General features: G+C 38.9%; 1 protein-coding gene across 2 annotated transcripts in view; it reads right to left on the bottom strand.

Annotated features, from left to right (window-relative positions):
• Nucleotides 1–8,625: 8,625 nt before the first annotated feature.
• The window catches only part of TSEN15 (tRNA splicing endonuclease subunit 15), a 32,465-nt gene continuing 27,514 nt past the window's right edge, over nucleotides 8,626–13,576 (bottom strand). The window contains exons 4-5 of one of the 2 annotated variants that reach the window (XM_012554520.2): nucleotides 10,886–11,039; nucleotides 8,626–10,385 (exon numbers count right to left, since the gene is read on the bottom strand). In XM_012554520.2, coding sequence (XP_012409974.1) covers nucleotides 10,365–10,385; nucleotides 10,886–11,039 — 175 coding nt within the window. In that variant the 3' untranslated portion in view covers nucleotides 8,626–10,364. The remainder of the gene's footprint in view (nucleotides 10,386–10,885; nucleotides 11,040–13,576) is intronic. The other variant, XM_004372910.2, reaches the window with a different exon arrangement.

Below are 13,576 nucleotides of genomic sequence, written 5' to 3'. Positions count from 1 at the left end.
TGGGGCTTCTTCCCTTTCCATATAAAGTTAATGATTAGTTTTTCCATCTCTTTGAAGAATGTTGTTGGTATTTGGATTGGGATTGCGTTGTATTTGTAAATTGCTTTGGGTAGAATTGTGCCCCCTCTGTTCTTGTTGATAACTTCCTACTTGAAACATTTTCTACACTGGCTTCCAGGACACTACACTCTCCTGGTTTTCACTGACATCACTGGTTGCTTTTTCTCATTCTCCTTTGCTGGACCCTCCTCTTTCTGACTTCTAAATGACGTACTGTGTTGGGACTCAGGCCTCAAACCTCTTCTCTCTATTTATGCTCACTCACTAGGGGATCTCATCCAGACTTTTGTACTATCTATACACTCATGACACACAAATACATAATAGAAATCCTGGCTTGTGTCTCAAACTACCTAATTAACATCCCACTTAGATATCCAATAGGCATCCCAAACTTAACATGTTCAAAATTAAACTCTTGATTTTTTCAACACCATATAACTTGTTTCTCCCCATTCTCCATTCACCCAGTTGTTCAAGCCGAAAAATTTTGAGTAATACTCGACTTCTCTCTTTCTCTCCTATGCCACATATAGTCAACAACAAAACAGTTGGCTGTTCTTTCAAATTCTAACAAGACTCAGACCACTTCTCACTTCCACTGCTGCTACACTGGTCTGAGAAACCACCATCACTTACTAGAGCATTGCAATAACCTGTTAACTGGTCACTAACGTCCAGTTTTATTTCCTTTTCCATTGAGTCTGTTCTCTACAGAGCAGCCAGACTCATCCTTTTAAAACGTAAGTCAGATGTGTCACTCCACAGCTCAAAATCCTCTAATGGCTTCCCATCTCACTCAGACTAAAATCCAAATTTCTTATCTGAGCCCATAGTCCCTACCTGATCTAGAATCTGGCTACGCTCTAATGGCTTCCCTCACTTACCCTGTAACAACCACATAGGCCTCCTTGGGGTTGCTGGAATCCACCTAGCATGCACTTACCTCCAGACTTTTGTACTTGTCCTTCCCTTTGCCTGAAAGCTATTCCCCAGATATTTTTATGATTCTGTCCATCACTGCATTCTGGTCTCTGCTCAAATGTCACCTTCAGAAAAAAAGCCGTTCCTGACTACCCTAACTAAAGTTATACTCCTGTCACATTCTCCTCCTACCCCGCTTTACTCTCTTCAGAGCATTTATCACCATTTGACATTACTTTACATGTAGTAATTTATTTCTTTCCACAAATATTTATTAAGCACCCATTATGTGTCAAACATTGTTCAAAGATTTGGGTATACAGTGGAGAACAAAGTCCCTACATCCCCCACTCTAATGTAAGTGTGCTATACAAATACTAGTTCTTAGTTATTATATCATGTTTTACTCATTCATTCCTTCAGAAACTCATCAAGAAGAGGCCATATCCCCACTGTGATGGTTAAGGTTGTGTGTCAACTTTGCTGGGCCATGACTCTCTGTGGTTTGGCAGTTGTATGGTGTTGTGATCACTTCCATGATGAGATTTGATATACTGTGATCACTTCTATGATGGGATCTGCTGTGAGTAGCCAATCAGTTGAAAGGCAGTTCCCTTGGGCTTATGGCCTGCATCCAATATAAGTGGACATTTTGGCAAGGCTCATGGGCTTTTGCTCGCTCTGGATCCTGCAGCTGGCTCCTGTTCATCTGACCTCTAGTTCTCTGGACTTGAGCTAGCAGCTTACTTGCAGTCTTGCCTGCTGATCTTGGGATTTGTCGATCTTTGTGGCCTGTGAGCAAGAGCCCTGCTCTCTGACCTGCCGATCCTGGGTTCACCAGCTCCTACGGCTACGTAATAATCAGGAGACACCTCTATCCTGACCCATGGACTTGGGATATTCTAGCCTCTATACCCGCACAAGCCATTTCCTTGATATAAATCTCTCTATATATAAATTTTTATGCTTTACTGGTTTTGCTTCACTAGAGAACCCAGCCTAAGACACCCACAGTCAATAGAAGGCTCCATGCCAGGTCCCATGAGTTAAACCCATCCTGAACATTCCAGCTTTTCCTTTAGAAGGAGTTTTTCAGCGTGCCTTTGTGCTGTACTAAGTCCAACTTGATTGTTTTCAATCCCAGTGAATTGTTTCAATACAACTTTCCTTGCAGTAGAAATTTCCCTTACTTGACATAAGCCTCCAAAAACACAGCTGGTGGTTGTCTTGTTCCTGTACAACTTACGTGAGTCCAATGGGTCCCCCAAAAATGGGACCAAAAACATTTTTATAATCTTCACCAGCAGCAATAACAACAGCAACAGCAGCAGTGTTAAACCTGATAAAATTTTCACTGGGCAAAGTGTGTCTTTGGTGTCCTCCCACCCCTCCTTCCTGCAACTCCTTCCTACCTTCCTACCCTCACTGCACATCTAGGCCCCATTCTTTGGAGGCCTGGCTCTCAGAGAGTTATGTATTCCCACCAAAGGTGGCAACTTGCACATCAATGGGAAGCACTTGGAGGCTGCAAAGGGAAAGGAACACTGATAGCTTATTCCGTGCCAGGCTTCATTTATCTCCACATAATATTTTACCATAATGTGAGGAAAACACAACCCTGGAAGGACATATTTTGTCCCTTATTTTACAGACAGAAACTGAGGCTCAGAGGACCACATAACTCTCCTGTGTTATCCCGGATGGTCTGAAATCCAAGCTCTGCCTTTAAGTCTCTTGAGCCCCAAAGATTCAAAGGAACACATTTTGAATGGCGGATTATCAAAGCTCCTGATTGGAAGGACCTTTGAAAAACTGGGGTGGAGGGGGGAAGAGAGTAATGATGAGAAAAGAGGATCTATGCTGCCAGATTGTTTAATCATAAGCTTACCAAATTTTAGGGCTAGAGAGGCTGGTACATAGTATCTGCACTAACTCTTTAATTTTACAGAAGGGGAAATTTGAGGCCCAAAGTGAATGAATTGTATCCATTTATACTTAAAGAACAGAGAATCTATAACCCAAGAAAAGCCCACTTATGTGATAATACTTACAGGAGCCAAATTTTCTAATGATTTACTTGGGATGGGAGAAGAGGTGAACGATTTTTCACTTATTTTTTAAAACCACAGAGTCCTCAACCGTGGTCAGCAACAGAAGCATAATCATAATTTTAGACTTATGAGTGGGTAACTACAATTTCTAAGTAGAGTTTCCAGATTAGCAATGTTCGCATGTCTCCATTACCCCAGAAAGTGTCAGATAAATGAATGCACAGCTTTAGAATAGAAAAGAATGTGTAATCAAATATAAACTAAGCTTATCAGGCAGATATATTTTGTTTAGACATCCTTGTTTTGATTTCTCAAAACTACTAAGGCAAGGGATAAAAACAATGTATCTCATAGCATAAGCATGTTTACAAGAGCATATAGCATAGAATGAGATCTCTCTATGACTCAGGAAACCCAGGATTCCTCTTTCTATACTGGGGTCGACAAGCAGATAGCCAATTCTTACCCTTCCATGGTATAGCAATGACTGGACTAAGTTTAAGGTATCCCATTTATGAACACTTGAATGCAATCATATAAAACATTTATTGAGCTCCTACTGTGTGGCAAGTACTGTATTAGCAACAGGTAGGATGCAGTCTGGTAGACAAGATATACACTAAGAAAATTAAATAGTTCTTGTCAGTATAAGCATGCATGTTAATGACAATTAACATCTTCTGTTGGCAAATATGGCAGGATAATATTTTAATATATTAACCGATGTTTTCTTTTCTCAGTAATTCTTGTTACCTGTGAACTTTTTCTCATACAGGCTTTCTTGGCACACTGCCTCAAGACAGGATTATACTACAGAACAAAAGAGGCAAATTCTTGGCTTCTGAATTTTAAAATCTGGAATCTTAGCAAAAACAGTATATTTGGAAGGAAAATAGATTGGAAGTGGTCAGAGTCAGTTTTTTCCACCCCTAAAAACAAGATAATACTAGACAAAACTGGGGGAGAAGAGAGAACAAAAGTAAGAGTCAGACCCTTGAATGGGTCACTGACCAGAGGCCTGTGTTCCAGCCTCTCTGCCCGGCCTCAGAAGGGGTTATATTCTGACTGAATTCCTGGTGGAGAGACAACAGGATTGGGGGAATGTGAAGGGAACCTGTGCCCAGCACTCCCACCCCATCTTCCACTGTTGCCTCCAGGCTCAGGTAAAGCCTCAACAGACCTCAGACCCTTAGGGTCACTCAAAAGCATGTTGTAGAGACCGCAGAAAAGAACGACGGCTAAGAAAGCATATCTAGACAGAGAGGATCCGAGACAGCCTGAAAGTTCCCCACATGCCCATGGAGTTCACGAACAGAACTAAATATTTTCCAAGTGCCCAAAAGAAATAGCTGAGAGAGACCCAGATCTGAAAGATTTTGTGGCCAAGGATTAGAAAGACACAGCAGTGACCTCTGTGGACCAATCACCAAAGGCACTGCAGGATGATGTTCAATTCAGCTGACACCAGCATGAACTGACGAGAACCCTGAGGACTGAAGTCCACCCCTCAATCTTCTCTCCACATATCCCATGCCAATGTACCCTGCAAGTCCTCTAAATAAATACAAACACTCCAAGTTCATGATCCTATACAAATACCAACCCCAGAAAAGAAGTCACTATGCTCCTCACAAAGCCAGCCCCATCCATCCATTTTGAACCAGCTTCTTTCAGAAATATACTCTCAGGCCTCAGTTAAATCCCCTGTGCCATAGGTACAAATACTTTCTTGCTACATCTTAGGAAAGAAAGACCAGGACAACATAGTCTGTGTAATAGCCACAATGCATCAGAAGAACTAAAGCCTCCAGTGATGCTAGGTTCCTGATACATAAAATATCTCCCTTTTGAGATCAGATACTAAATCGAGATCCTGAACAGGGAAGTGGTAAGAAGTTTGCCTTCTAAGGTCTTCTCCTCAGTTCCCTAGATGGCCCTTTTCCACCTTAGTTGTATTTAATGCCCTGACCTTCTTGCAATGTCCTCTCAGCATATTCCCATTGCAGCTTGAAATTCATTCAGTATAAAGGGACTCGTAATAGTTTGAGGTTTAACTCCTTTTCCTTCTTTGTTCTCCACAGCAAATCAGTTGATAAATCTAGCCCCTTGCTATGTCTCCTCTCCGTTCCTTTACCAGGAAATGCTGTTCTCTCAATATTCCACTACTCCTTAGACCAGGCATGTGATAGAATTGCCATTCCCCTCCTGGCTGAAATTGATCATGGCCAGCCATGTGACTTGTTTTGGCCAACAAAATGTGGACAGGAGTGACATCTGTTGCTTTGAGTGGAAGCATTTAATTGCAGTATGAGGCACTACAACACTCTTCCTCTTGCCACTAGAACCAACAACACTGCAGACGGTAGAGAAGCTGTCAACCTGATTCCCAGAGTAAGGAAGCCCTAGCCGATGTGCAATGCACATGTAATGTGAGCAAGAAATAAACATTTGTTAGAAGTTACAGGTTGTTACTGCATCATAATCTAGCCCGTCCTGACTACCTGGGCTATTGCTGGGGTTCAGACTCTCATCGCGTCTCATCTGAGCTCTAACGTTACTCAAAAGTGTGATTCACACACAGGTGCCAGTCCACAAAATACTGCTGACGTGCAATAAGTATGTTTAGAAATTTTTTTAAACAATTTCACTGATTTTGTTTGTTGAATATAATAATAAAATATTTGGACTTAGATATTCCTCCAGCATCTAGCACTGTGCCTTGCCCATGGAGGCGCTACAAGTGTTTGTCAGATTTAAGTTGAATCAAAGTTTTACGATTAAGAATTACGGTAGGATTTCAAGCAATATCAAGAAGATTTGGGAGATATTTGGGGTGCAGAATCCTTCTTCGTTGAGATGAAACCATCATTTAAAAGTTCTCTGCATCTACTCTTTGTGACAGCATTGACAGCATAAAATTTAGCTCTGACGAAGAGAGAAACTTTCTGAGCTCTTTCTCATTTAATATTGTTTTAGGTTTGCCTACATAAAAGCATGGGCATGAATGTATATGTTCTTCAGAGTAAACCTCTGTAAATATATTACCGATGACATATGGATTTCCAAATTATCCACAAACAGTTTGACATTTTGATACACTTGTTTGAGAATGTAGAAGGATAAAACAACTGATCCCTAAATCACTTCCTAACTCCCTTCAGGACTAAATAAGAGTTTTGTTCCCCTCCCCTCAAAGGCTCTTTGACATACATTAATATATTTCTTTGTACCATACAAGAGACAGCATGGTATTCTGAAAAGAACAGTGGACTAGGTGTCAGGAATCCTGGTTCTAATCCTCATTTACCCACTACTGCGTGAGCAATTACTTAACCACTTGGTGCTGTAATTTCTCCATCTATTAAATGAGGATAATAATACAAGTTAATAACATCAGCTCTCTTGTGAGAATCAACATAAAGGGTATGGAAGCTCTTGATAGCAAATAAAGTTCTACACAATAGTAATTTAGTATTTATATATAATACTGCCTTACAATGCTCTAAAATTGTTTCCTATACATGGATGTTCTCCTCTCTAACTAGACAATAAGCTCCTTGAGAGGTGCACTGTGCAATATTTCCTTGTGTCCTATCCACTGTCAAGCCCTTGGGGACAATTAATACATACATATGGATTATTTGAAAACTATTTAACCAGAAGGTTTTGAACCTCTTTACCCTTAAGTAAACTGCATAAACTACATAAAATTCATAAACTGTGTGATGAGTATTCCTCTATTCATACAGACTACATGCTTTTAGAGTTTGGGCTATGGGGAGTTATAACTGGCTAGCTGAGTTCCTCGAGGGCAGAGGTCATGCCTTATTCATCTTTGTATCCCTAGCATATATCACAGTATCTAGGCACAAAGAAGGAGCTCAGTTAATGTCTAAAGATAAATTGATAGATGAAGTGAACTTTAATTAAATACTTCCTAATATTACCTGAAACCTAAAATGCCAACCTTTGATTACAGTTAAATTGGTTTGGGGGAAATTTTCCAGAATCATCTAAACATTTATAAAAGCACGCTCACCCAACAGACATGTGATTTTTTCCATCCTCTTTCCTTACTGAACACAAGCAATTCTTACCCAAAGGTCATTAAGAGGATTAGGCTGGAGGAGTGGGAGTGGTAATGAACAGAACAGCTATCGGCCAGAAAGGGAAAACTGTACTATTATTTGTTCAGAGGATACTACATTATTCTGCATATCTAAACAGTCAAGGTAAAATATGACAGATGAATAAAGAGCTTCTGTACAGAAGAACTATAAACTTTGGCAAGAACCACTATATTGCAGTAAAAAGGCCCCCCGCTGTGGGCTGCAATGGAAAAAGTGACCTCAGAGAGGAATTCAGAACAGAATTGTTGAGAAAGAGAAGATGAAGGACCACAACATTTTGGTTAAGTCATTTGGTTTCAGGCTTATAAAAGTGTAAAGCTGTTCTGGCCAAAAAAATACAAATTACATGAACTTTATAAAAACCAAACCTATTGCTGTCAAGTCGATTCATATGACAGTGACCCTATAGGACAGAGCAGAACTGCCCCATAGAGTTTCCAAGGAGCAGCTGGTGGATTCCAACTGCCAACCTTTTGGTTAGCAGCCGAAGCACTTAACCACTGGGCCACCAGGGCTCCCTGAACTTTATAGAAAACTACTATTCTAACTGTAGATCAGAATTCCAGAGTGCCTTTGCCCTCATATTCTTTACAAGCCATCTACGGTGTTTAGGAACACATTCTTCTAGAGAGGCCCAGGCAGGGGAAGCAAAATTGGTCAGCCTGAGGCCAATGGATTAAGACTACCCAATGCTCCACTGAGCCATCCCAGGCAAGAAGGAGTAACGAATAGGGACTACAGAAAAGAAAAGGGAGGTCAGCACCAGAGAGAAGTCAATTGCCCACCCTTTCCCTCTTTCCTGTCCCCATCTAGAGAGGGCTCTCTTTTTATAGAAAAGTTCATATATACTACAGCACCGATTTACATCTCTCACCGCCAGTATTTAGCCAGAACAGTGAGTGTTTCGGAGCTGGGATTTCTCGTTATTTCTGATCCTGAAACTCATTTCATAAAGGAAGGAAAATTTGAAATGTATAATTTCATATGGAAATGAACCAAATCAGCCTAGGAAAAAAACACCTCCCAAAATAGCTTTCATTTTTTAAACATAAATCCCCATTTTCAACAAAGCATGAATCAAATCACATATTTAATGTCAGTAGTGTAATTTTAGAGCCACAACAGAAAGAAAAAGGGGGTGGGAGCACATAAACTTTATTTTTATTTATGCTATTTCCCTCAGATTGAAAATCAATTTTCAAGAGCACCAATTCTCAAGCTTATCTGCGCAAGTCTGAAATTTTGTGCTTATCCAGCAGTGCCCTCTGGTGTCCAAATGGATCATTTCAATTTGCCTTCAGGCGAAAAGTAAGTACATACACACATATATACATTTGCATATATATCAGACAAGTCTACAATCAGAAAACACTTGGACTGCAGCCTTACAGAGGGTCAACTAACCTGTGCCCAAAGTCCTAACCCACAAAAACTGTGACAGAATAGTGTGAGCTGTTTTAAGCTGCTAAATTTGTGTAATATTATCACACAACAGTACATTCCTAATACATATTTCAAGACACTTCTTAAATTTTAAAACATTTTTATTATAAAAGTAACACAAATAGGGTAAAGAAAAACTGAAATATGGGGAAAAGACAAAGTCATCCATTTACTGGCCTGCCATCCTGCTACAACCGATGTTAGCAATTTGACTTACTTTGTCATCTTTTTATTTTATGCTTGGTGTAACATTTAGAGCCATAATCATACCAATTCATACATTTCTGTATCTTGATTTTTCACTTAATATAACACTTTCTCATGTTTCTACATCATATTCATTACTAATTTTTAATGAGTGTACCTCTCTCTCTCTCTATGTATATGTTTACTCACTATTTCAGTAGACCAGGAGTTGCTCAATGGACCAAATTTGGCCCAGGATCTGTTTTGTACAGTCCACAAGCAAAGAACAGTTTTTACATTTTTAAGGGTTGTAAAGAAATAAGAATATGTGATAGACTGTATAAGGCTCACAAAACCTAAAATACTTACTACCTAGCCCTATTAAAAAAAGTGGATGACCCTTGCCCTTAGACCAGTGGTTGGAAAATTATGGCTGTGCATTCATAAATAAAGTTTTATTGGCACAAACGCACATCCATTTGTTTTCATATTGTCTGCGGCTGCCTTCACACTACAAATGACAGAGTTGAGAAGTTGTGGCAGATACTGTATGGCCTGCAAAGCCTAAACTATTTACCACCTGGCTGTTTACAGAAAAAGTTTACTGATACTGGCCCTAAACTTTTAAGTGGTTTATATCTGGATCATGTGCATCAATTTTTCATACTTTGGACAACTTAATTGGGAGAGATTAACAAAAGTGGAATAACAGTCTAGTTAATGAAGGTATTATTAAGGCTGATACTGTCCCACACTATCTCTTGTAATATTCTAGGTATTATATAATAAAGACAGCCCTGGTGGCACAGTGGTTAAGAGCTCAGCTGCTAACCAAATGGTTGGCAGTTGGAATCCACCAGCTGCTCCTTGGAAACCCTATGGGGCAGTTCTACTCTGTTCTATAGGATCACTATGAGTCAGAATTGACTCAATGGCAACGGGTTTGGTGTTTTGGTTTTTATATAAAAAGGGTGGTGGCTATAAAAATGGAAAGGAAGACCCAGTACTTCTCTGGTCCTATTAATCTAGTCATGTAAGTTTATACTCTGGATGAGCATAGTAATTGGAATATGAAAACCAATTGAAAGAAATCTTTTACTTTCTACTGTGGGATGCATAAGCAGACAGAAGTAAACTCTCTAAGTGCCAAAGTGTACATGAAATGTCACTCCAGGCTAGTTGTAGTGGCCAAAAGGCTTTGGGAGAGTTGAGTAAAGGAAAGAGGTGGCAGACTCAACAATGAGCCAGCAGTGGCGTCAATGAACAAAGACGCAGCTATGAGTGTGAGATGACAGAAAAAACAGGTGTTCCACCTTTCTGAACACATCTTTGGCATAAACCTATTTACAACTGTAATTAAACTGTCTCCAGATAAGAAAGTTCTAGAGCAACTATCCTATATTTTTTAACAGAAAACATCCTTCTATCTGGAAACATTTATTCTTCAGAAAGAAAACTTACGGAATGGACCAGCTAAATCAACCCTGACTGTCTCTGAGATGAAAGATAAAGCAAGCTGATGGGTCTCAAATCCAATCTTGTATGAACAAAGTATCAGGAAGTACAGCTGTCATCTTCTAAGTGAAATATTCTGCAACATAAAAAAAAAAGATCAAGATGGACCTTTTCCCCAGTAAATAATGTAACTTAAGAGCAACATTAGAAAGGCATTTAATATAAATCTCCCAATTATAACAAAATATGTAAAAAAAAAATCATATATACTTAGTTAAAATGTACTTGTCAAAATGTCAACCAATTTAATATTTCATGAAGAAGTATTCTTTAGGTTAAAACTATTATTAATCTTTATGTTTCACCTCAGTTACTCGTTAAATAATTGAATACATAATTACTTCATGAAGTACTCTGCAAAACTATGGATTTCTCCACAGTGGAATCAAATTATTTTTGCAGAAATAACTAGGAACATATTACTTTGAACGAAATATAGCCAGTTTTCTGAGATATGAAAATAAAACCATTTTTTCTTGAATTTCTTCACATTGTGAAGTAGTAGCTCTATCAGTGGCTTGATTCACATTTAAAATCCTCATACTTTCCTCCTTTTTTCAGTTTTCTGTCAGTTACCTCAAAACTGACCTGAGGGTCGGGCAGCATAAATCCGTCAGTGAGCTTGTAATAGACTATGGTGGAATCAGACTCCACTATGGCCAAAGTAAATGACATCGGCAAATCTGGGTCACCTTGCAATTTTCGAGATGCCTTTAAGATCTCCCTTATCCTGAAAATAAAGTCACAATTCATTTAGGAGTCATAGAATCAGTCAGTTAATGATAAAATCAAATAGTGTAATATCTGGGAGGAGGTAGGCAATTACATTTGTAGTGGGTTGAATAGTAACTTCCAAAAAGATAAGTCCAAGTCCTAATCCCTGGTACCTCTGAATGTGACTTTATCTGGGAATAGGGTCTTTGCAGATGTAATTAAGTTAAAAATCTTGAGATGCGATCATCCTGGATTTAGGCTGCGTCCTAAATCCAATGACAAGTGTCCTTATAAAAGAAAGAAGATTTAAGACACAGAGGGGAAGGCCGTGTGAAGATGAAGGCAGAGGTGGGAGCGACGCGTCTACAAGCCAAGGAACAAGAATTGCCGGCAGCTAGGAGAGAGGCATGGAAGAGATCTTCCCTCAGAACCTCTAGAGGGAAACAACCCTACTTGATTTCAGACTTCTGGCCTCCAGAACTGTGAGAGAATAAACTTCTGTTGTTTTAAGCCACCTAATTTGTTATGACAGCCCTAGGAAACTAATATACATCGTATCTATAATGCTAGCTAAGGAAATCTCTGAAGGCTCAACTATAAACATTTAAAGCTGTCTTGTCCATAGAAAGTTCTGCAAATAAGGATGTCTTAGTTACGTAGTGGGTGACTTTAAAGAACATAAATTTATTTTCTCACAGTTCAGGAGGCTAAAAGTCCAAATTCAGGGCATGGCTCTAGGAGGGGGTCTTTCCTTGTCTATTTGAGCTTCTAGTAGCTGCCAGCAATCCTTGAAGATGTAACTGTCTCTAAGGTATGTCTCTTCCTCTTCTTGTGTGTGTCTTTGTGTCCATTTTACTCTTTTGATAACCCAGAAGTGATCAGATTTAGAAGTCACTCTACTTGGGTATGGCCTAATTAACATAACAAAGAAAACCCTATTTCCAAACAGGATCATATTTATAGGTATAGAGGCCAAGATTTAATACATATTTTAGGGGAACACAGTTCAATCCACAACAAGGGCTATCTACTGACCTTCAGTCCTTTTTTGCATTCACTCATCTCTCCAGATCATCATACCTGAGAGAATCAAACTGTATTTAAGAACCTACAGAATGGGAATGAAGGGACACTACTGTATTTTTACAGAAATAATGCATGTATTATAAATTTTATTGCCAGCCATGCCCCCCTCCGCTAGGTATTTTCTTAAGCATACTATGCTAATTTTTTTTACAGCAACATGTAAAAAATTAGTATAGTACTCTTACAAAAATACCACTTGGGGGAAGGGTGCCGTATAAAAATATTTACTTGCATAAAAATATGGTAATAGTGTTCAGTGCATCTAAACTGGCTAAGGGCTCATGCTGTCCATTTTCCAACTTCCAAGCTTGGCATCTTATTGTGAATCATAATTTGGTAGTGTGTTCTAGGTTGGTTTTTTTTAAATAAACTATAGTAAGCATCTCCCCCATGGTTTTTATAATGGTTTTAATGGCTAATATTCCATTCAGTTGACCAAATTTTACCCAATCTTTCTGCTACTGCTGTACAGTTCTTTCAATTCGGGGAGGTGGGGGTGCTAATAAAGATAAGCTGCAATGATCATCTTCCTGCATATGGTTGTTTCTTTTTTTGCTAAATTATATATGAAGGAATCAATGTTATAAAGGATTGGATTTCAGTTTGCTTGCTGTGGAAAGTAATGTACCAAATTTAATATCTAGGACTTCAAAACACTATTAATTTTTGTTTACATAAACTAAAAACCTTTATTACCTACTCAAAGCCTGGGTTCAATAATTCAGTGAAATATAACCTCCAGAGAAGCTTTCTTAAAAAGGCAAATAAAAAAATGATCAGTTTTTTTTTTTTTTTTAATTAAGCCAACCAATTCTCCAGAAGCCGGAAAAAGATTTACTAGCATATTAATATTCTACAGCTGAATACACAAACAACTTAGCGAAAGTGCTATTTATCCTCTTAAATCTCTACTTCCCAACCCTAAGTCAAAACTCTTTGCTCACTCTTCACTCATCCTATTAGGCTACTGAATATAAAAAGAAAAGTCTCTGCTTTGAAATATTCTTACCACAATTATTATAATACTTTTTTTAATCTATAGCAGAGACTGCGGATTTTAAGAGTGATTTAAAATAGCACTAAACTTCTGAAAAGCTGAAACCAATTTTTTCTTGCTATCCCTTAATCGCCGCATAATATGTTGTTGTTGCTGTTAGCTACCATTAATTCAGCTCCCAACTCATGGTGACCACATAAACAACAGAACAAAATACTGCCCAGTCCTACACTAACCCCATGATCAGCTGAAGACTGAACCATTGTAATCTGTAGGGTTTTCAATGGCTGATTTTTGGAAGTAGATTGCCAGGCATTTCTTCCTAGTCCAACTTATTTTGGAAGCTCCGCTGAATCCTGTTCCCCATCATAGCAACACACAAGCCTCCACTGACAGAAGGGCTGTGGCTGTGCATGAGGTGCACCAGCTGGGAATCAAACCCAGGTCTTCTGCATGTAAGGCTAGAATTC

The sequence above is a fragment of the Trichechus manatus genome, unplaced genomic scaffold (genome assembly GCF_000243295.1).
Source record: "Trichechus manatus latirostris isolate Lorelei unplaced genomic scaffold, TriManLat1.0 scaffold00021, whole genome shotgun sequence".
Lineage (NCBI taxonomy): Eukaryota > Metazoa > Chordata > Mammalia > Sirenia > Trichechidae > Trichechus > Trichechus manatus.
The sequence above is the reverse complement of the archived record's forward strand: the minus strand, read 5'-3'. Positions and strand labels throughout refer to the sequence as shown.